Genomic DNA, 23,695 nt, shown 5'->3' with positions numbered 1-23,695 from the left:
AAAACAAAGCAACAAAAAAACCCCATAACTTATGCAACCTCATATATTGCCACAAAAATGCACCAGATAAAATAAAAAAATTTACTTATGTACCTTTTAGCATGGTACTAGTGAATATATATATATATATTTTTTTTTATTTTTTTTTAGGAAAATTGTCTGGCAAAACCAATTCCCCAATTCTTCCACATGGCCCAGACTCAGTGGCCTGTCTCTGTTTAGTAAATTCCCAGTGCAGATGACACATGCCTTTGACGCTGGAGATGTAGCAAAAATTAACAGAATGAGCTTTTCTGCAGGCTCTATGGGCACAGCTGGGAACCCATGGCAGATCAGTAATTCAGAGTTTAAAGTCTCAAATGTACCCAAGGATGTTGCTGAGTACTGATAGCCTTGCTTGTGTTATTAGAAAACCATTAGAATTATGCAAGTGAGTAGAAATAAATAAACTATTGCATGTCTCCATTTAATTTCATGGTTGGATTCTGGTCTGCATTTTGTTTCCATTTGTACCTCAGCTTTATTCCTAATACTGGAAATGTTGAACTTTGAAGGCCCTGTAAAATGGAGTGAAAATTGTGGGTCAGTATCTTTAAGGAGGTATCTTCCATCTTTAGTATCTAGAGAACTTAAGAAACTTAATTGTCAAAAGTGGCCAATTAAGGCCACCTTCCACTCTGCTGTGCTGCTGACAGTGACCTTGAAGCTGTTTGCAAACCAGGGCACCAACCAAAGTCTGACAAGTCATCTGCAAGAATATTGGGTACCCCTGTTTATTATTTCAGGCAAGTATTATGAGTTAACTGTACCTGATTAAAGAAAACATGTCCACATATTATGCAATTCAGGCAGACAGAGCATGTAACTGACTCTTTAAGAATAAATAATTAACTCACCATAAATGCTGAGCTCTAAGAGGTTCTTTTAATGCTTCTAGAGAGCATGCTTTAAAAAATATAGGCAGACAGTTTATAAATGGTTTAAAGCATTTTCTCATGGAAGGCCTGTCCCACTAGTGTGTGTAACATGACAATTCTCAAAAAGGGATACTCAAAACTCTAAAAGTAAAATTGACATGCACTTGCAGTAAACATACAAATATCTTTAACTATAGTCATACATATGAAAAATAGCTTAAGTTATCTAAGAATATTCTTACACTACACTGGTAAAGTGTTTCCTATATAATATTTCTACAAGACGTGTACATTTACTAGAAATCTTAAGCACACAGGCATCATCAACAGCTTATCACACATACATGATGCTTTTCCCTTTCACACAAGTTTATATACACTGAGTAAATAATTAAATATTGCACTTATTGGCCCATGATTCCTCAGTCTTGAGGTATTCAAAAATAGAAAAAATATCTATTTTTATAACATTTTTTTCATGCAACATGTAAGACATTTGAAATACACAAATGCTAGTATATAAGTTACACATTGTGATGGTCCAACTGAGTCACAACACATCTGACATTACTTACAAAATACCAAACAGAAGTTACACCACAAACATTTCATATATCACTAGTTGCAGGTACATGTCAGAATTACTTGAGGAAATTTATCACCAGAAGTGGCAAACAATGTCTATCTAACCTTCACTTTTGTGTGTTATAGGTGAACATGAAGTTAAGGGGAAATTGGGACTTTTGCTTCCCCCCCCAGAATCAAATACCAAGTACCTTATTGTACAAATGACAAGCCATCTACCTCTGCTGGAACCCCGGTTAATAAACTTATGGTCTTCAAATGTAACGCATTTGATTTCCAGCAGTAGTGACAATTTAAGGATGAATTTCGGAAAAGCGGCACTGAATATAAACAAGTAACAGTGGGAAATTAATATCAAAGATGTACTTCTGTATATATGTGCATGTAATATGTGTGTAGTCACAAATTCTGCTTCACTGACCTCCCGTGGATAAACAAAAGGAAAAAAAAAAAAAGCTGAATTTGCAAAGGTGACCTATATTTACCCCTAAATAAAACTGGTGGAGTTCATTCAAATAATTGAAACAAGTTGCCTTCTTAAATGAGACTGGAAAAGTGATCAACCTTGGAGAATCTGGAGTCAGAATGTATGGATCAATGGTGCAAATTAACATGACTTATTCCCCTGTTGGTATAAGTGAAGATATGTTGCTAAACCCCCTGAGAATGTATCTATGAGCCTTCAAACTCATGGTTTCACGTTGCTAAATCTGTCATGCTAAAGAAGAACTAGGCTTATATATTGTGAGTCTATATGAAACAGGCCAAGGAGGAATCAGTTGAAATTTAGTTGATGCCTGTAAAAATGTAAATAATAAATCTTACTTCTCAGAAAAAACAAATACAGAAAACAGTAGCTTGGGAGGGGTGGAGTTTGTAAGGGAGTTTCTCTTGGAATGCAATTGCAACATCATTTGTCTGCTCCAAAGGAACAAATGCATAATCACCAAATGTAGAAGTTTTGCTACTTTTTTTTTTTCCCTAAAAATTACAAATTTAATGCATTCTTAATGTTGGGATCAAACTCCAGCAAATTTTGTGTGCATCCCAAAATAACACTTCATTTCTAATATAAAGAAGATACAGGTGGTACAGCTGAGCTGAGCAGACTGGGAAGAAAATTTAATCTTTCAGGCTGGTGCTCTGGAAAAGGCCACATAGATGTAGTTGCTCAGGTAATTTCTCTAGGCGTTGCATTAAGTATAAGCACAAAGGAACAAACAATTCCAGCTAACAGTCACTTACACAGCTGTTCAGAGAGAAAGAGTATTTTCTGACAGAAAATTAAGCTAGTCAATATTTATTTAAAACACCCAATGAACAAGTCTAAATAAACTAACCACCACCACCAAAAAATAACAGACACAGTATTAAGTCAGTTGCACTTGTAACTTGTGAACATGAACTCTTAAAAGAATCAAAAGCAGGCATGTGAATGTTCAACCCAGCAGGGCTGGCTAGCTGTTCGGCAGGTTGCTGCCAGAGGCACCGCAGGAACCAGTCAATCCCCATGTTCCTGGGTGCTCCCAAAGTATTTTCTGACCAGCAGCTTGAAGGTGCAGAAAGCAGCACATTGTCAGAGCACGATAAGGCTGGTGCGTGGCCCATGCACAGGATTAGCTTGCTGCTATAAGCTTTAGTCTAGATCATAACTCGGAAAAAGGATTGCGTAGTATTAGTTCAGCTTCAGCTGGCACTATGTAGCTCAGGATTCTCTGCCCAAAGACATCTCATCTCTCAGAAATTTAACATATTCTGTGTATTAACTGCTGTATCTCACCAAATGGCTAAATCTCTGCTGAAGGGGGTATCTATGGCTGGACCAATGATTTGCTGTGACATTCAGTCTTATTTCTATGTTGAAAGCACAAAAAATTAATGCACGGTGTGTGAGAACTTTTTCACTTTTGATGAGGCTGAAAGTAGTTTTGTTTCTGCTATCCCAGTTTTCATCTGAGCCCTCCCATCTTCTATCACAAAACACGGGGCTTTATTGCCTGGTACTTGAAGGAATTGTGCCACAGCACTGGACAGATCAGGGATATAACCAAAACCTGCTTGTCTCCTCCAGGAACTTGTAATCAGTGACTACTGGATACATGTGAAGAACAAGGCATTGATAGTTTAAATTTAGGCCCTTGCTCAAGTTGTGACTTCAAAAATGTTCAGCCTACCTGAATTTAAGAAAACTGCAGTTCTGTCCTGTAAGTCAAGAGGAACTGAACCAGATTGACACAGGCTGATGTTGGATATTCTGTCTCATAGGAGGCCAAGGAATAATTTTACATAGAATGAAAATTCTAACACTGCTAGTCCCCTCAGAATTTTTGGAATATTTGAGGAAGCCATGACAAGTTACTTCTGAAAAGCTGTTCTGTCTTTACTGTTTCTCTAGAAAAGGTAAGTTCTATTTGAGAGAGATACTGAGATCATGATGCTCATGATCTAAATGTGACCAGCTTTATAGCAGAAAACTCAATATGGCTGTGAAGCATGTGACTGCAAAAGCCAACCTGTGATAGAAAATCAAAGCCTACTTTTCCAACAGTAGGTAACCCAGTTTGGAAAGATAAAGTCTGCTTGAACTTCCACATGTTCAATTTCAGAAAAAGTCATGATAGGATAAATTTGGTTTGATGGGACCACAGCAGGTCATCCTTTCCAAACTTCTACGCAAAACAGTGTCAACTGAGAGGGCTGAGTGGTTTTCACAGGGTTTTAGTCGCATCTTGAAAAACTCCAAGTATTTTATATGAACAGTTTAAAAATTAATCTCTTAACTCCATGACAATGTCTGAGTGTTAATACAAAATTTTGAGGAGATTTTAGATACAGACTCATTCTCTGCATCTGTGTTTAAGATAAGCCTTTTCCTTTTAACACATTTTTAGCACTCTGAGGAATAACACTACTCTGACGGCTGCTTCCCCCAGCCACCCCATCTCATGCAGAAGTTCAAGTATGTGGAGTGTGGAGGCCTAGCAGGTTAGTTGCCTCAGAAACTTGAAGCAGGGGTTCTCCTTAGATTTTACTGTTACTCTTCCACCCAGTCTCCTGATGCAAAATGAAAAGCAATTAATTAATCCCATTTATGTAAAGAACTTTTTATCTATCCCTCAATTTGTTTGAAAATATATATGCTAATAATGTATTTCTACCACCAAGTCTAAACAGTCATGACCAGACAGGGAGGGTTTTAAATCATTGCAAAGGAATACTAGCAAAGTGTGGGTGCAGCAAGGGACACCTTGAAGTCTTTTTTCCTTATTGCACTATGCACAGGAGATGAAAATTTCACATCAAACATCTCAGAGCAAAGCTGGAAGAATACTTGCACTTCTTGCCAAGGTGCATGATTCAGGATATGCCCAAGATTCTTGACAATGTGATTATGTCTGTCCCCTCCTTGCCTGAGATTGTTGAGACTAATAATACAACCTAAGACTTGTCTAAAGAATTTGAGAACTGAAGGTGAATTCTTTCTCTAGGCTTTTCTGCTCCTTCTTCTCTAGCAGGAATCACTGACATAACAAGAAGCACATAGAAAACTGCCCAGCAGCCATCTCAAAGGAAGCTTGCTTAACTTTGTACTGCTTCTGTTTTTTCCAATCAGCTGGCACCTAGGATGTGAAAATGTACTAGTGAAATCTCTCAGCACACTTAGCAACATGCTCTCTTAAATGGGGGAGAGAAATAAAGCACCCTGGAGAGAGAAAGACTCACCATCTGGATAGCACATACCTCTTCTACCTGGCTGGTCCTCCACTCTGAAAAGGAGGGTGCTTTCTCTTCATGGAGGTAAATCGGTATCCATGTCTGATAGGGGGAAAACTGCTTAAATAAACTAGCTAACAGGATAAGTTAGGCAGCCCAGGTAGAACCCTCCTGGTATATCCTCTTTACATGTGCCTATATGTCTTGTTTGGAAGTAACTTTCATTGTGTCAAAGTGTATTTAGATTATTTTATCAAATTTTAAAAAGCAGCCATTTTCTCTTAGTGTGTATCAGGAGTTACATAAGTTACCTTCAAAAAACATAAACTGTAAAGAAGGATTTCTCTGCAGTTGTGAGTCATTTAGTGTACTGTGTGTTATTTCCTTTTTTTATTTTTCAGATTTTTTCCATTATTGACAGTCTAAGCCTTGTCTTAAATTATGTCTAATTGGAAAAATTAAATAATCATGGCTTCTTCAGTTATGCTGTTTAGTTTTAAAAAGGTCACTATGATGCAAGTAAAGCAGTTTTTCTTCAGGGCACAGATGTAAGAAACTTCCACCAATTACTAGAGGAGTAAAAACTGTAAAATATAACTATTTTAACACTTTACCATAAAAAAAATTTGTGTACTTTATTCTGCTATCTTCACAGTTTTTTGCTGATCTTTTCAATGTATTCAGCCTAAGATTAGAAATGTTGACAATTTTTTATTACTCCTAAAGTTTTAAAAATCCTAATTCTCTTAAATAAATGAAAAAAAATCAGGCCAAACTTCAGTTCACTGACACCAACAGTCATTTCTGCAACAGGTCTGAGTAAAATACAGACATTTATAGCCACTGTGGTGTTAGTTCTTAGTGACTGAATGGGAGATGAAATTTCTGAGAACTGAAGCACGCAGGTTTGACAGCAATGTGACAAGGCAGCTTTTGGCTGTGAACAACCAAACACAATGGATTTGGCTCTGTCAGACATAACAGAGGACTGTGTGGTTAATGTCTCATGCAGGCAGCTAACTAGCCTTCTGCTACAGGGGTAGGTAAGACTGGGATCTCCATAATGATGGAATGAGAAATTAAGTCCAGTTTCATAAAATTATTAGTTAGACATGCAGCACCAATGTAAAAGCAAATACACTAGCTGTCCAAACAGGATGAAGTACCTAATATCTCTGAGGCTCTGGACTGAATATCCACATCCAGTCGGAAATTGTTGATGAACAGTTGGGAATTTTGATGGCTTTGGGCCCAGGACCTAACTTTCTTCCTATTTCTGCAGTTTTCAGTCAGCCAGGATGTGTAACATTGTGAGTGTGGATTTTCCAAGGAAGGATGTGCCCCAGGAAGTGTCCCTTGTACAAGTGATCTGGCAGAATGAGGGATTTGCTCACTACAGGAATGCTTCTAAATTCATTTTTAGTCAGGAAAATATACAAGTGGCACCAGGAAGCTAAGTCCAAACACCCTGACCACTACCCTAAAAATTCAATTATATAACGTGAAACTGATGAAGCGAGAGACAGTTATAGGCAAATATGGTCTGAGGACATGGCACCAGCTGAAGTATGACACAAAAGAGTAAAAAGAAAAGAGAAATTAATATACACCCTGCATGCAAAAGCCAGGTTCTAAAATATGGATCAACCTTTCAGACTAAAAACTGATCCATCCCCATATGCTTATCTGAACAGCTGTTTTACATCAGCTGATGTAAAACAAGACTGTTCTCCCAAATAAATTAATAAGACAGTATAAATAAAGGCATATAGACCATTCATAAATACTCTGTTGGCAATAAACACACTGGAGCTGCCTTTGCTGATAGCTGCATTAGCAGCTGCAGTTGGGCTGCTGTGGAGGAGGGGTGTCCTTTAGCTGTGTGTTCTGGTTGCTGGCAGCAATGGTGGGATTTGTCTCCAGACTTTCTGACATTTTGTCACAGATGATATCCACAAGTCGCTCAAACGTCTGCTTGACATTAATGTTTTCCTTGGCACTTGTTTCAAAAAATTCAAATCCTAAGAAAATAAAAGAACATGTTTATGTTCTAGGCATATTTTGGTATCTCCAATAAACATACAAACTTCTCTTGAGCAAGAGACACTCAGAAAGGAAACACACGAGAGCACACATGTGGAAGAAGAGCAGTAAAAACTATAACACAATCAGAGTAAGTACACTAGTGCTACTGGCTTTGTACAAGGCTGGGTGAAGTCAGGACCACTCCAAATATATTCCCTTAGAAAAATTCTACTTTAACACAGTTTATTCTAAAACTTTATACCTGTTTCAGGGAAATATTTTAGGAAAGCCTTACATGTACAAATAACACTTGCAAAAGTACAGGTAAAAAATCAAACAAGACAAGAAAAGTTTTTTGCAATTTGATAGTTACTAAAGTTGGATGTGAATCCTTGGGACCAAAGGGATTTCCAGCTCCACAAACAGAATTAATAAAAAAAGAAAAAAAAAAACAAAAAAAAACCAAACAAACAGAAATGCACGTAAGAAAGAAAACAATTAATTTGTACAGAAGGACTTTTTATCTATTCATTCCCAATAATTAGCCCAAAGGCAAAAAACATAGCTATCCTTAGCCTTTAAGGGACACTGGAAGTTTTTCTAGAGCAGAGACAGCTGTTCTAAGCCCTCCAGAGACAGTTTTCCTAGGTTCTCTTCTCTGCCTCCATTTGTACCACATCTCACCTCCCACATGTGTCTCATTCATCTAGGCCAGGTTTGCAGCTTGGTGGTCAGCCTGCAATCTTGAAATATTCTGCCAGTGCTGGGTCTTCCCGCATGCTTGTTTCCTTTGCAAAGCCTTTTTGTTCTTTAATTTATTGTTTTCTAGGACTTTTACCACATTTTCCCAAGTTAGGACAATGCTCACCTGATAATTCACAACTTTCTTCCATTCCTGCCTTTCCACTACCTATAGGTTGAATATTGAAACAGTTTACAAAACATCTGATTCACTGGTAGCTTCTGTAAAGCACAGTCTGGCTTACCCTTTGCATAACTCTTTTGATTCCTTCTGATTAAATCTGAATATTAATGTGCAATTAGCACTGTCTTTAAGTATGAGAAAAGTCCCTGTCAGAAAATTTCAATTACTTGAAATTCCTGGCAGAAGGACAGAAAACAAATGTTTGTGGGTCTGGTGGTTTGGTTTGATTTTTAATTTTTTTTTTTTTACTTCCGTTTTGAAAGGCCACACGATATTGAAATGCTAGTTCTTTGGTCACATTAGTATTATGTATTCAGTATGCCATCTAAACAGAATGTAATCTACACATTCAGTCCTATAACTGTTGTCCATGCAGCTTTTGCAATTTGAGTTCTAGCCTAGAATTACTGCAGACAATTATATTTAGCTTGATGTGATAACCCTGCAAGAAGTAAAAAGCAATGTACAAACTCAACCCTTCTCTATTTTTTTTTTTTTTTTTAATTTTATTTTTATTTTTAATTTATGTAAGGTGCTGGACTGAAGTGTCATGAAGAACTAAAATGTTTAAATATATAGGAGCTAAGCACTGGCAAAAGCTAGTGTTCATAGGGAGATTTGATAACAAAAGCTACAAATATTGTACAGGGATTTATTTGGTCATATGACTTCTCTGAGTATCAGAAAGAAGTGTAAAGCTCACTAGTAAGAGAATGCATTGCCATAAAAACTTTTCATTCCACATTTCTCTGCAAAGCAGGAAAACTGTGAATAATAAAAAGCCTTCTACAAAAGTTACATACAAAGATACAGTTTTAATCTATAAGATATTGCTTTAGTTTGCTTTGCTTGCACATTTCCGTTGTTCTAAACTAGAAGGAAAAGGAGGAAAGACAGTGCAGCCTCACTTGCTGGTGGCTTTGGCCCTCCTGCAGATCTCCATGCAAGAGAAAGCTGTTCAGATCATTTGGGAGCTGCCTGGGGAAAGGAAGATCCTCCACAGTTTCAGGATGCTGTGTTGAAACCCAGATGCAGCTCTAGCCCAGCAATGCAGTCAAGAATCTTCCACAGCTCTTAGTGTCTTCTCGACAGGAAGGAGGAGGAAAGCTGCTGTTCCACAGAGGAACAAGCAGAATCATAGGGAAGAAGGGTTGGGTAACAATGGGGGAGTGGTGCACCAAAGCTTTGGAGATGGCAGAAAGAACTCTGAATCTAAAGAGCTTAGGAGTGGAAGAGTTTTTACAGTTATAAAGATGGAACAATGAGCACATCAGATGATCATGAAATAGCAGATATGATATCTAGGTAAGAGATCTAGACAGAGAAAAGCAGAAAATAAAAGGAAAAGAGTCACAGAGAGGAGGCCCATGTCAAGAACTACTGTAACAAGGATAAGATCAAGAAAATAGGCCCACTGTCTTGGTGAGGATATTTTGCATAAGAACATAATGAAAAACTTACAAGGCATCCATTCTCCAGATTAAATGGAGGGTTACAGAGTGTCAAGCACAAAAAAATTGATTCAAATAAAATACTCTGGGGATTTCTATGGAATTTCAGGTATGATTTCAATGTAAGAAGGAAATTGCAGTCATAGCAGTGATGTAGCTGGATATCAGGCTATGAGGGTGGTAATTGCTGGGACCTGCTAGGCTAGGCTTTGCTGCATAGATGAAGCAATGAACAGACCTGAGAGAAAGTGGCTGAGCACCCAACTGCCTCCACAATAAAACTAATGCTATATTCTTTACTAGAACTGTAGGGAACAGTTGGGAAACAGTCTGGGAAATTAGCCCAAACAGCTCCTTCTATGTATAGACCTATGATAGATGCTTTTTCTACGCTTGAATGTGCAAATAAATATCCATCTTCCCAAGAAGAGAATGGGGCATACATGTGAGCTCCTTCCAGGCAGCTCCTGCTGTAAAACAAATGCAGGTAAGACACTGTTCTCACAGGTGCAGAAATGCTAGCACAGAAGAATCTTTTGAAGCCAACTAACACAGTTAAGAAAACCTTTGTGCAGTTTCTGGTAATAACTGTCAAAGCATCTTGGTATGTACTGAGCAAGTAAGACCAGCTAGGATTACAAAAAATCAGCAGAACAGGAGTGCAGATTCTCATCTGATGCAGCCAAAACACCATTACAAAGACTCCTGCAAGAGAGGCTCCTGTAGACACCCAAACAACGGATTGTCCTGGGCATGGGATTCAGTTTCTCATGGGACTATTACCTTGTGCAAGATGCCCCAACAAATTAGATTTGTTCTTTTGGCTGGTTCATTTGTTTAACAAAAGCCCTGCCTGTGGAACAATTTCAAGGAGCTACACAGAATTTTTCCTAGCAGAGTGTGCTTGAAATCAGCACTAGAATTGTGTTTGTTTTAATTTTCTTATGGAATATTCTGCAAATCCTTTTTCCCCATGACACCTTCTTCTCTCCTGACTCATCTTGCAATTATTTTACTAATGGCTCTTAGATACCCTAAGCTTCATAAATCCCTGTGTATGACAGCCTAAGTTCTATGACTTTTAATACTTTTGTCAGGGTTATTTCCCACTGCTCATTATTAATTGAGAGAAAATATTTTCCATGAGGGTATAACTGTGAAGCGAGGCAGCTATCTGGTGCTGCCCAGGGAAGCAGAGCTCAAAGAACAGCATGTCCCCACCACCTGTGATGATCTGTAGTGCTGATGTGCATGAGGCCAGGCAGAGGAGATTAGTGCAAAGACATGACAAGCCCAAGAGGTAAGAGCTGAAACTCAGAAAATCCAACACATCAAAGTGTTGCCTGAACATATGTACAAAGTGTGTGGAACATGGAATATGATATTTTAAATGCTTATTTTGTGTTTAATTCTGTTTTCTTTTGCTGATTCCCTCTTTCCCTACTACTGACTCAAAGAAAGCTGGCAGGCTCTTGGCAGCTCCTACAGAGCACTGGCTCGATTCTGTTGTTCACCTGGTGATCTACAATGCACACAGAGCATTTAGATGGGTTTCCTGAATCATACACACAGCCAGAATTACTGATTCTGAACCCTCTCTGCCTCACATATGTGCTGGTTCTGTAGAGGCTCCTTCATAACTGCTCATTAACACTTGTTTATGTCTACTTTCAAAACACAGGAAAGAACAAAGCCCAGAAAGCACAGTCATGTGCAAAGAGAAAAACATTATGCACCCTCTCATCTTCCTGAGAAAACATGACATCAAGAGCACAGGCCAGACAGCAGACTTTAAGAACATTTCCACAGACAATACAGACAAGATCCATGCTGATGTTTCACAAGCTGATCAGGAGGCATTTTGGTTTCAGAGTGTCTTTCTGCAATAAAGCCAATTTAATTTATCACCCCGATGTTATGTTTTACAGATGATACAAGTGTATGCTCCCTCAATAACTATCCTTCTAAACTTTCATGAAGACAAGCTTGAACTGTGGTCCTTAGTGCTTTTTGTCAGTGTCTTGTTCAATCCAGAATTGTGAGGAGTAGTAGGAGACTGCAGCACCAGAGCAAGAAATGGCTGCAGAAAGCTGCTCCCTTTGTAAGAGTAGGATGTAAAAGGCAACCTCCAGGAAGTCATGGGAATTAATAATTTAACAATATCATTGTATATAAAGGAGAGGAGTTAATAAGGCCTTATCTTCTTAAAATTGCATCCTGTGGGTAGTTCTGAGGGGGCACTGGCAGGTACTTACCTTTTTGCCTGCTATGAATAGTATCTAATAAGTTTTGCATTCACGTTACAGGCTGTCAGTCAGGGCAACTGCAAGACCTTTCTCCTCTGCTCAGATGTCCACTTATTCAGAACTGTCAATATTTTTTAGTCAAAGAGAGAAAGGACACACATGGCATGACTGCAAAGGTCATCTCTCCTAGGAAACTAGGCTGAAAGTAGCTGGAGACCACTGCTGTTCTTCAAAGTATCTTCTACATCAGCAACTATCTGGTTATGGCAGCAGCTCTGGCTTGTTGTGCTTTGCTCTCTAGATCAATAGGATGGGATCTCTGCTGACCTAACAAGCCCAGGTGCTGGACTATAGTCAGAAAATTATTAAAACAACATTAAGCCTCAGAACAGGATTCTGCTGGTATTATCTCAGTGAAGAGCAGTGATTTATCACCATTCAAGATAGAGAATTAAAAGGAAGATAAACAGTATTAACAGAAATGCTAAGGTATTTATCCAGTCTTTAGGATGGCTGAATTTAATAATAGCAACAAAGCTAAAGGGGGACTGTCAGCTGTGGCAGAATGGGGAGACCCAAGGGGCTGTTACTGGTCATGCTCTAGCTAACATCTCGTTTTCCAGTCTTTCCAAACAGAAGGTTTCATATAAATTCCAGTTGTATTGATTTTGATTGTTGTTTCAAAATACCTTTTAAATGAGTGCATTTGGACAATAAATTAGATTCCTGGCAAAGATTTTCTTTGTGTGTTTACAGGAGACATGGGGTGAGCAAATCCTTGCTCCTCATTGTTATTAAATAACTTTGCTGTAATGCAGCTCCCAGTATGTGAAAGCAGTGGCAGGCTGGCTTTCCTCTCAGTAAAAGAACATCCTGGGGACAGGAGTCTGTAATTGCTCTGCCAATACCCTGTCTGTGTTGTAGCTAAACAGAAGACTGGTATTTGTCAGTGCTGTCAGTCTGTCTCTTTCCCTTGGAACTAACATTTGCCCATTAAAAAGAGCTAAAAAACAGTGAAGGATGAAAGTTTGAACGGGCATATTGTGGCACAACCCAATTATTTTCATTTTTAGTGCAAATTTAGATGCAGCCATATGTCAGTGCTCTCTAAGCTGTGGGTGACCCTGCCTTGTGCACCGCAGCCTCCAGTCAGCCACAGAGGCAAAAGAGAACTTGCTGTTCCAGCAAACTGTGTGCTGAGGTGTCAGTTCCCACTTGGTTCCTGATTTGCATGCCAAAATTACAGCACTACAAATGCCTCTTCAGTTCAGTGCCTAGACTCACAGATGCCTAGTGCACACAGCATGCCCACAGATGCCTAATGTATGTGTTACCCCATGGGGCTCCTGCCCCTGGCACGTGAAGGTGCATCCCAGTCCTGATGCTGGGGAGCTGCTGCCTTGTGCCCCAGCCCTGGAAGGATTCAGAAACCAGTCGTGTTCCTGTTCCACCTCAGCAGAAGCTCTGCTCTTGCAGGCTGGGTCAGACCACAAACAATTGCACCCTCTGTAAGACCTGACACCAACACTGGCAAAAGCTCCACTTTCAGGCCTACTGGCATGCTAAATGGTTTAATTTGAAGAAATGCAATCACAGCTCAATCCTGTCTCTGTTGTCTCCCTGGCAAAACCATTACCTACATAAATATATGAGCCAAGAAGAAAATGAAACCTAAAGAGTCAGGGAAGGATGATTCTGTTTGAAGTACGATTTTTTTCTACTTGTTTTTTTTTTGGAAATTATTTTCAAAGCATTGGGAATCAAGAGAAGGAGAGAGGAAAAAAGGAAGTAGGAATAAGAGAAAAATGAGGACAAAATAAAGAAGAACAAAAAAATGAGAAGGAGAAAAAGAAGGAGAAGGAGAAGAAGAGGGTGAAGAAGGAGAAGAAGAGGGAGAAGAAAGAGAAGAAAAGAGAAGAAAAGAAGAAAAGATAAAAGAAAGGAAAAGAAAAAAGACAGAAAACAAAGAAAATAAAAGAAAAAAGAAAAGAAAAGAAAAGAAAAGAAAAGAAAAGAAAAGAAAAGAAAAGAAAAGAAAAGAAAAGAAAAGAAAAGAAAAGAAAAGAAACACTATGATCCATAGTGGTGTTGCCAGTGTCATGTTATTAACAATAAATTTTAAAAAAATGTTCAAAGCAAACAAGACAGATTCTGACCTCATAAAGATTCTGTAATTTTGCTTCAAGGTCAGGTCTGCATTTCTAACTATTCTTTCATTCTTTTTTGAACTTTGAGTAGTGCCATGAAAAGGGTCTGCAGATGTACCACAGGGTAGTTGTCTAGTTCAGCAAACCTCCTCCAACAGTAATGAGACTTATTGTTGGTTCATTTGAACTCCTTATTTGGAGAAATAAGCCAGCACAGAGATTTAAAGAAATTAGTGATTACACCTGGTTAAAAAACTTTAAGGCCACACTTTTCAGAGAGGTCAGGAGCCAAAAGTAGGCCCCATTTTCCAATAACACTGTTCTCAACAGAACACCATGTTCCCCAGAGGGTTTAATTCCCAGCACTCTTTTTGACCTTCTGAATGTTCACCCCAGAAAGTGCATGTGTTCATTTTCTCTTCAAATGATTTCAAGTGACTTCAAATAAACAAGGGCTGAAAATAAAACCACATTTGAGAACAGAGGGTGTTACAGTGTGGTTTTTGAACAGCACTCATGAATCTTATTGGTTTGTGTCTGTGATCAGCATTGTGTTCAAAGAGCCCACAGTTTTAAAATGTCTGGCTGGACAGAAAAATCTATATTGTTATTTTTAAAGCTTGTCTGTAAGAGATGTTGTCAACTTACTGCCAGAGAAACAAAAGACAGTCCCATGTGTAAAACACAATGGGTGCCCTCCAAACCAGCCAGCAAGGCCAGTGCACTTACTGCAGTTACATCACCTCACCCAGTCTCTGGGCAGATTTATGAAATTATTGCAGCTGTACAGGAAACATGTAAACAATTGTGTGTGCAGTCTGACTACAGTAAATGACTAGATCAGAGACACAAGTTTTCTAATACAATAATCTGCCCTTGAGATAGCCACAGGATATATATCTGAGAAAAGAAACCCCCTGAGCAGATAAATATGGAAATAGAGGATAATCTTCTTCCGTAAAGATTGAATTTTAAACCCCAGGAGTTAGAATTTGCTTTAAAGTCTGAAACATGAGTTTTGTTATCTATCTCATTACTCTTTTTTCTTTTTTTCAAGCATTGGTTATTACATCTGAGGATTCTTGACTGTAAAACATATAAAGTTCCGTCTTGTCTTGATAAATTCATGACCTTGGGGATGCCTTGTCAATTCATTGCATATTTTTTTTTAATAGGAATATGGTTCAAGGAATAGAAATTCAGATTTTTTTATGTCACTTAAAAAAAAAATTCAAACTCTATAGTGAAAATTTATGGTTGTTGCTAAACATTTCAGCACTTTGTCAAAATTCATGGTGAAAGTACACAGTTAGATTTTTGGGATCTCTTTGTACAAGGAATACACATTCCTATCTCCTAGTACAATGAGTAAACATTAGAAATGGGAAGAACATATATAGAAAAATATATATAAAAATACAACAGGTATTCTGCAAAGATAAATATCCTCTGTTAATGATTTGGTTGCAAGCAATTTGAGAAACTCAATTCTTTACAAATATTGGTAAGTTTTTTGGATACAACCTTCTGTTAAATATTTCGTGTCATCTTTCAAAGATTAACTTACAGTAATCATTAATGTATTCACTCAAGGAGTTCTTTTACACATATGCAACACTTATTAAGACAGATACAATAGGAAGGTATGTTACTTGATGAAATTGTTTACCCGGAAAACTAATTGTACAAGTGGAAAACAGTATTTTTTTAAAAAATAAGGTCATTGACCTGTGAATATACGCAAATTAAGAACCACATAATGAGATTAGATTCCCTATTAAAACATCCTTTCATCTACCTACCTATATAGGGATAGTGACAAGGAGATCTTGGTTACACTTATTTTGACCAGACTGAGCTTTTACCATACCTAATTTTAAAAACAATAACAAATCCATGCCCATAATTTATGATTCCCTGTGCATAAATTGACCTCTAACAATCCCAGAGTTTGATTTACACACCTGCTGAGCTTACTCTCCAGAAGTCAGGAAATTTGAAGGAAAAAAGAGGCTGGGTATTACAATGATACTCTGGAGATTTTCCATTAAAGTTTGGCCATTGTAACTTCAAAACCACTTCATGGTATGAAAGGATAACACAGTTGTGTAGAAACAGAAACAAAAAAGGTGCTCACAGTTTGGCAATTTTCTGTGTGTACAGAATTTGCTTCCCAGAGGGAGACTTTATGAAACAAGTTCATATCTACAGTTCTGTGAATGTACAGTAGATCAGTGGATGAAGTGTTAGGAGTGGGAGTTGAGCTGGACAGCAGCATATTTCTGTTCTGGAGTATTGGTATTGCTAATCATAATCCAAATCTACTCAAGTTACAAAAAGATCTAGTAAGCTTTTTATGCAATATCTCCTTTTCTCTCTTTTGGTGTTTTTTGTTGTTGTTGTTTGTTTGTTTTAATTTGTTTTTATTTTTATTTTCTTTTCCTTTTCCCTTTTCCATTTTTTTTTTTTTTTGAGGGGACAGTATTTAGGGTTTTTTGATTTGTTTCCTTGCTCCATATCAAAAAGGCTGTAGAAATAAAAGGGAAGCAGTGTGTGACTATTCCTTTACAATGAATGTGTCATGAACATGTATTTGCAAGTACTGTAGCAATAAATGAAATCAATTTGTGCATTCTCACAAGCAACCACAAAGCTTTTGTTGTGTCATTTCTTACCAAGTTGCTCCGCTAAATGTTTTCCTCTCTCAGCAAAGATTACCCGTTCATCCTCCATGTCACATTTGTTGCCAACCAAAATAACCTGGGCATTATCCCAAGAGTACGTTTTGATTTGAGTTGACCTTAAAAGACAAAGGGAGAGAGAGGAGTCAAAGCAAAGCAAATTCCCCTTCATTTCAAACAGAGCTGCAAAAAGACGAAAGAGACAATACTGATTTTGACTAGGGTAACATGATTCTGTTTAATTACAGATTTCAAATAAACTAAGGATTATCTGTCAGGTATTACTATTACAGAGTTCATTTGAACTCCTTGTTTCAACACAGGTTTTACTTTTGCTTGCTAAAAATAATATTTTCTCCTGCCATCAACATTCTTCCTTTACTTTTAGAAAGAAGAGATGATATTTTCTCCTGTTTCCACATTTTAATACAAACCTCATAATCTAAAAACAGAGCTCTGAAAGAAAATCAGCAACGTATTCATTTCTTATCTTTTACTTTTGAGATCAGGATGTAAATTTAGCAGCAAAACTTCAAAAATTTCAGAGCTAGTCTGTCTTCCTTCTGTTGTTTCTCTCCAGCACATTCCTCTTCAGGTCTTTGATCTACCAGAAGGTCAGCAGCACTTACATTGTGCATTAAGCCATGGACAGGGGCTGAGTTTGAACTCTGATTTACCTTCCATCTAAGGTATACAACCCTCAATCATGACTGCAGCTGAATGGAAGTATCGGAGGCCTTAAAACACCATAGGGACCATGAGTGCTGGTGGTGAAACAGCTCACGGTGCTTTCTTTGAATGCAAGCAGATAATGGGTGACTTGGAACCATACTTGTGGTACCTATCAGTTTCTGCCTGCCACCATTCTGCTGGTACTAGATCTGCTCCGTAGAAGGAAAGCTCCATGGCTCCAGGCTCAGCCAGGAGTGATGCTGCTGGTTACCACCTTCTGACTGGGAGCAGTATGTGCCCTTGAAGGTAACACAGGATGCAGGAAACTTATGATTTGTCTTGAGCTTGTGACTAAGTCTGGCTCTAGGCTCAAAGTTTTTGGTGGGATCAATGATCAGTGGAGAGAAAAGAAGACAGAGAGCATAGCTCTTTCTGCCAGCCTGTCCCACACCATTTCCTCCCTCCCTCCCTCCTTGGACAATACAGGATGTTCAGGAAAGTAGCAATAGACTAGAAACTAATTTCTATAACTACACATTTATGAGAAGACGCCCTGGAAAGGGATCCTGTGGCATATGATGGACTTTTTTTCTCAAAGTCTCTTTGACAAAAGATGAAATAAAAAAATCTGTCACCTAAATGTCTTGCAATGCTGGTCTGCATGGATACATTCACTACTGACCCCTTCTCGTAACACAGCCATCATCTCTACTTATTGAGACCCCTGTCTGCAAAGTCTTACGTTCAAAAAAAAGATCATGATCTTTTCTAATTTGCTCTGTCAACTGATTCTGGTGAAAGACAGAAAATGGATCAAACCTCCCCAGCTGGCTTTGCTTACCGCAAAACCAGAGGGATGGCCATGGGCAAAAGCTGCTTTAGCTATCTCTATGATTCTGGGTCCAATGCCATTGCCTACAGGTTCCCTGCATGAGTCAAAAACCTCTAGGCCACATCTGGTGGGTTTGCAGTGACAGGCAGAGAAACTGAAAGGGGAGGAACACTGCTTTTAGGAATGTTGCATTTATCACAATCAACAAAAAGAAGCTGAGGGAAGTCCCAGGCATTTTGTGCTACAGATTGTTCCCTTGGGCCTGACCTGATCTCTTCTTCAAGAAATGGACTCTGTGCTACTTTTAATCTCTTTTAATAGTAATTTGAGTAGGTGTAAGGTACTGTGACCAAAAAGAACTTCCCCATACACTTATATTTTACTAAAGATACCATTTCTCAGAAACAACATGCATTCACTTTGAAATGTCCTTTTGGAATCATGCTGCGTGGTTAAGCAAAGTAGAATTATTATTGTGTTTTTTAACCCGAACTACATTTGTCACCACAGCAATTTTGCAAATACGAGTACCTCAAGTGCCAGAGTATGTTAGTCCATTAAGGGCTATAAAAGAGTTTAGCTCTGAACAATTATTAGTTGGGAGCCAATTTATTCCCTTAATGTCAGCAGGAAATCAAATACATTTCAAAAGCAAAATCCACAGTAAAGATATTAAGCTTTACAGAAGGAATTACTTGCATAATCTGTAAAGTTGAAATAGAATAAACTGATGAAGAAATACAGCCTGAAGAAACTGTAAAGAGCATTCATTCAGCCATGTTTTGCAGACTTTGCCTCCAGAGCTTTACATGAGTTTCTTTCATTAAGAATGTAAGGTCCCTTCATTTTACTGCAGCCAGATGTGATTTTTTATTCTACAACTACAAATCTGTGCATTCAAATTCTTCTCATTACTAAAGCAACTTATTTTATTCATAGACATTATTTAGTCTGTCTTGCTTTCGTCTCATCTTCTAGTTATATTTTTTTTAAGTAACAAGAAGAGATCTTGCCCTTGCAAACAAACCCAAAGGCTTACATTTTGCAAACAACTTAGTAGTGCAAAAATATAACTGAAAATTAGTCAAATGTATTCACACCCAACACCACATCAGCAGAAGCTTGATTCCAAGGATATAATAGGCTTATTACTATTATGTTTTCTTTAAGAGATATAGTCCCACTATTGGCCTCTGTAGGTTTTGATTCCCACAATTCTCCACCAAAGCCAACACATAGGTCACTTGAAAAAAAAGAGATTTTGCTGTTCCCTGCATACATGACCTTTCAAATGACCGAGGCTTCTGATTAATCCAAAACACAAACAGTTGTCCTTGTGAAGAACTTCAGCTTCAGGAAGATTGAAGACATGAAAAGGCAAAGATGGTGTTTGCAGTAAGGTGAAAAAGACAGTTCTTGTTCACTCTCATTGACCTGGTATATGTCAGTAGTAATTTACCCTATAAGTCTTTCCCTTTCTAGTTTTATGGTTGGCATGTAACCTGCATCATGCTTGAATTTTTATAAGGTATATTCTCCAGGGGGCAGATTAATGGAGGAGTGCAATGATCCATTACTTTCCATGATCAACACCATGCTTGTTCCCCCTGTACTGCAGTTCTACCAGCCCCTTGTCAGAAAAGAGCATTTGCTGAATGCAAACAAAAGCAATGCTATTGACTTATCATAAAACAGAGAGATCTTCAAATAACTGCCCAGGCAAAAATGACAGGGAGCCTGTGTGTGCTGTTGGTCAGCTTGTAAGGAATGCTGTGCAGTGGGACAGAGTGGGGTTCAGGAACATGCAGCCCCAGCTGGCTGAGGTGGCTGAGATGCTGGAAGACAAGGTAGATAGCACAGAGCAATATGGGGTAGGTGTTCTGATGTCACTGCTGTGGAAACCAGACTGTTCATATTAGATTAAGTGATAAAAGCTTATCTGTACATACAAAAGAAGCACAGAGAGATTATGGCAGGAGAGAGAGCCCAAATAATATCCTGGCCCTGGCTGCTTTCAGGCCTATTGCAGGAAACATCAGATTATCCAAAGCCTATGTCCACTAGCCTGGTGGAGCAGTAGTGTGCTAAAGCAGGTTACCAAATTAAGACTCAGAAAAATACCAGGACACCACATCCAGGTCCCTTCCAGGGTTGTTCCAAGAAAGTCCCAGCCTCACTATCCAGCATAAAACCCATCACTGCAAGTCAACACTGGAGGCTTATATCCAGGTGTGAGATCCAGGGGCAGCTACTGGGCAGACTGGGGTTATGAGCCCAGCTGATGGCGGGAGCCACAATGTGTATGTCTGCACAGATACATGTGCTCACGAATGGACCTCGATGCTGCACTGTTTTGGTGGGGAGCAGTGTGAGGATGATGATGCTTTTGGTGTTTGTGGGAGCACTCTGGGGGATCCTGGGTGTTTTTGTCTGCAATGTGCTTGTGTATGGTCAAGTGTATATGCATATATATACATATGTGTTGTGCCTTTGTGAGTTATGTGCACATGGCCTGCTGGGAATAGATCTTCAACCTCACTACTCAATATATTTCGGGTTGCACCCGCTGCTGGCATACCTTCAGTTTACTCTGAATACCCATTCAGATGACCACTTTTTACTAACTCATCTATGTCCAGAGCAAATATTCATATAACCTGGAATAGTCTCTAGTATATTTTCACCCACAGACAGCATGGAAGGCAAGCAAATCTATTCAGTAAAGACATGTTCATAGAGTAAATATATCAGGAATATGAACTTTTAGATAGCCTCAATCTATTCACCACTCTTTGAACCAAGTCCTCCAAGGAGGCTTGCCTACCATACAGACGCTGATTTCACAGGCTTTTTAGATTAATTATGTAGTAAGTCACATGCACAAACAGCAAGATAAACCCCTTAACCAAAATGCTCTCAAGAGGGCTATGTATAATGTTCATTCCAGCAAGTTTAGGAAACATGTTGTGTATTTGATCTTTTGATTTAGGAAAGGAGTACTCAATGAACTGGGGTGCATCACCTTGCCAGGAGAAAGAAATAAAAAACCCCAAACCTATGCAAAAAACTTCAAACAAACCATAACCAAATTAAAGAAACCTCTACCACTCTACCAAACTGGTTGGGTTTGGTTTTGGTTTGTTTTTTTGTTTTTTTTTTTTTTTTTTTTTTTTTTTTTTTTTTTTTTTTTTTTTTTTTTTTTTTTGTGTTTTTTTTTTAATTACTGTTTTTTGACTGCACTGATTAATTCTTAAATTTCTCCTGTCTTTATCTACAGCATGGTGACTGCAAAGTCCATTAGCTGAATTATTAGAGGTCACAGTGTAGTGGTGGGATCTCAGGTAGAGCCCAGGTTATCTGTTCTTTCTCAGTTTATTTATTTGGTAAGAGGCAGTATCAGAGAAGCAACTATGAGTTTGGAGGGGTTTCCAAAAGTATTCAGTGTCCCCAGTTGAACTTCATGCCTTTATTTGCTAAAGAGTGTGCCAAGTGTCCATGACTCACTGAGCAGGAAGGGTTGCTCTCCAGCTTTGTCAGGAGACATCATTTTCCTTCTGTAATTGAAGCAAGGAAGGATCTCTTTCCCTCTTCCCCCAGTCTCCATCCTGTGATGTGGGAAGACACACCACTGCCCTCTCAAACCCCTAATACAGCCAGGGATGGTAAGGGGAAGCTCTGTCATTCACTTCTTTTCAAATAATGGAATTATGCCACAAATCCTTTCCCACCCTCCTTGTCGGTGAGGAGCTCTGACACATTTCCCATTCAAACCAGCTTTTCCACAGAGTGAGTCTGAGGTCTCCTTCGTACAACCAAGTGTTTTCTACACTTCAGTGTACACCATATGTTCCATTCTTTTTCCCATGCCCTCTATATCACCTAAACTCTTATTATTTCCAGCAATACTGATAGGTTATATGCCTTAAGAATGTCCCAGCATCTTGGAGTTTACCTCTCGCCTCTCTCTTTCACACTTATCTTTTGGATATGGTGAAAGCAGGGCATATGTAGGATTATTCTGTATGGCACATTAAATGACTGCAATGCTCAGTCTTGATGGCCATTTGGAATCTGGCTCTGTACCAGCTGCTCTGCACTGGGTGCTTAGACCTTGCTGCAGGCAGGGCAGGGAGAGAGTTGGCCTCAGACTTTTCATCTGTTCTCCAGTAAAAAATCTAGTATTAGTGGGAGACAAGCCATTCAAAATATATAGACCTACCAACCAAAACTCCAACTCAGCTCTCTAATTGGAATTTTGAAGAGAGTACTAAGGTAAAAAATTTGAAGCAATCTTAGCAAAAAAACAAGGCAAAGTGTCCTGGTGTACTTGAATACTAGGCTTTTTGTGGCCACCGTTATTGACATAGCAGGGATATATTAGAAATAATTAGTAATAATGTCATTAATAATAAAAAGAATATGCTAACATTTGCCAGATTTTAACTGAACTGATGAATAGCTGGAGCCATACACAGAAATAGTACTATCTCTAAGAAACTGCTCAGGATCTTTCCTCCTCTACTGACAAGGGAAACCTGGATATTTGCAACTTTTGAAATCTTTCTATTTGTTTCATCTTTCTGGTGTGCTCTATCTGCAAGCCATAAAACCTCCAGGATTGTGGCTAATACAAATAGTTTTATCTCTTCCATTTATGAACCCCTGAATAATTATTGAAGCCATTAATGAAAACCATGGGAAGCAATGGATAAAGGAAATAATTATCAAAATAAAAAGCTGATGTAGATGAACATGTGACCAGAATGAGAAAATTGCAGCTCAGTCATTCTCAAGGCAGGTTTAAAACCTAGTGGACATTCTAGCATCTTCACTTCTCTCCAGAATTCATGATATATTGAATTTGTGATGTTTATTTTCAGTGATGGCACTGGCACCCACTGACTGCAAATGCTTATTAACGTATGATAGAGAATAGACAAAGACATCCCAGCAACACAGAGTACTGAAAATGGATGGAGAAGAGCAGTGAAAGGGGGACATAAATAAGGAAAATAAATTTGCTCCACCCTTAATATCACAACATAGCAAAAGAAAAAGGATCTGGGGAGAAGTGGATGTGCTAAGGATATGTTCAGTGTGGATAGCTTGGTAAGAAGCGCAGTTCGAGCTGCAGACTGTACTCTGGGTAGCAGGAGCTCAAGGAAAAGTAAACCTGAGCTACTCTTTGCACAACAAAAGGCCCAGGAACCTGTGGTGTCTGCCAGATGACTGGACAATCAGACACAGTGGGAACTGATGACCCCAGACTTTTGAGAGCTTAGGCTCTGAGGATATAAAAGCCCAGCTCATCTTTATTAGGGCGTCCCTCCTCAAAGGCACCAGCTCAAGTTGTTAATTTGTTGCTGCACCATGATTAAATTATTTTAAGGACACAGAGGTCTGAGCCTCTGCTGTGGATGTCTGAGACCCTGTTATGGGAAAGGTGGGAGAGCCAGCGAGGAAACCTGGCTGACTGTGGGAGTGTGGGATGTATAGGGAG

General features: G+C 38.7%; 1 protein-coding gene across 2 annotated transcripts in view; it reads right to left on the bottom strand.

The window, feature by feature from the left end:
- Positions 1 to 7,049: 7,049 nt before the first annotated feature.
- Positions 7,050 to 23,695, bottom strand: part of RAB3C (RAB3C, member RAS oncogene family) — a 116,432-nt gene continuing 99,786 nt past the window's right edge. For both annotated transcript variants that reach the window (XM_041414658.1, XM_041414659.1), the window contains exons 4-5: positions 16,686 to 16,810; positions 7,050 to 7,237 (exon numbers count right to left, since the gene is read on the bottom strand). In XM_041414658.1, coding sequence (XP_041270592.1) covers positions 7,050 to 7,237; positions 16,686 to 16,810 — 313 coding nt within the window. The remainder of the gene's footprint in view (positions 7,238 to 16,685; positions 16,811 to 23,695) is intronic.

This window comes from Onychostruthus taczanowskii, unplaced genomic scaffold (assembly GCF_017590055.1).
Source record: "Onychostruthus taczanowskii isolate IOZ18803 unplaced genomic scaffold, ASM1759005v1 scaffold46, whole genome shotgun sequence".
In the NCBI taxonomy this organism is placed as follows: domain Eukaryota; kingdom Metazoa; phylum Chordata; class Aves; order Passeriformes; family Passeridae; genus Onychostruthus; species Onychostruthus taczanowskii.
The sequence above is the reverse complement of the archived record's forward strand: the minus strand, read 5'-3'. Positions and strand labels throughout refer to the sequence as shown.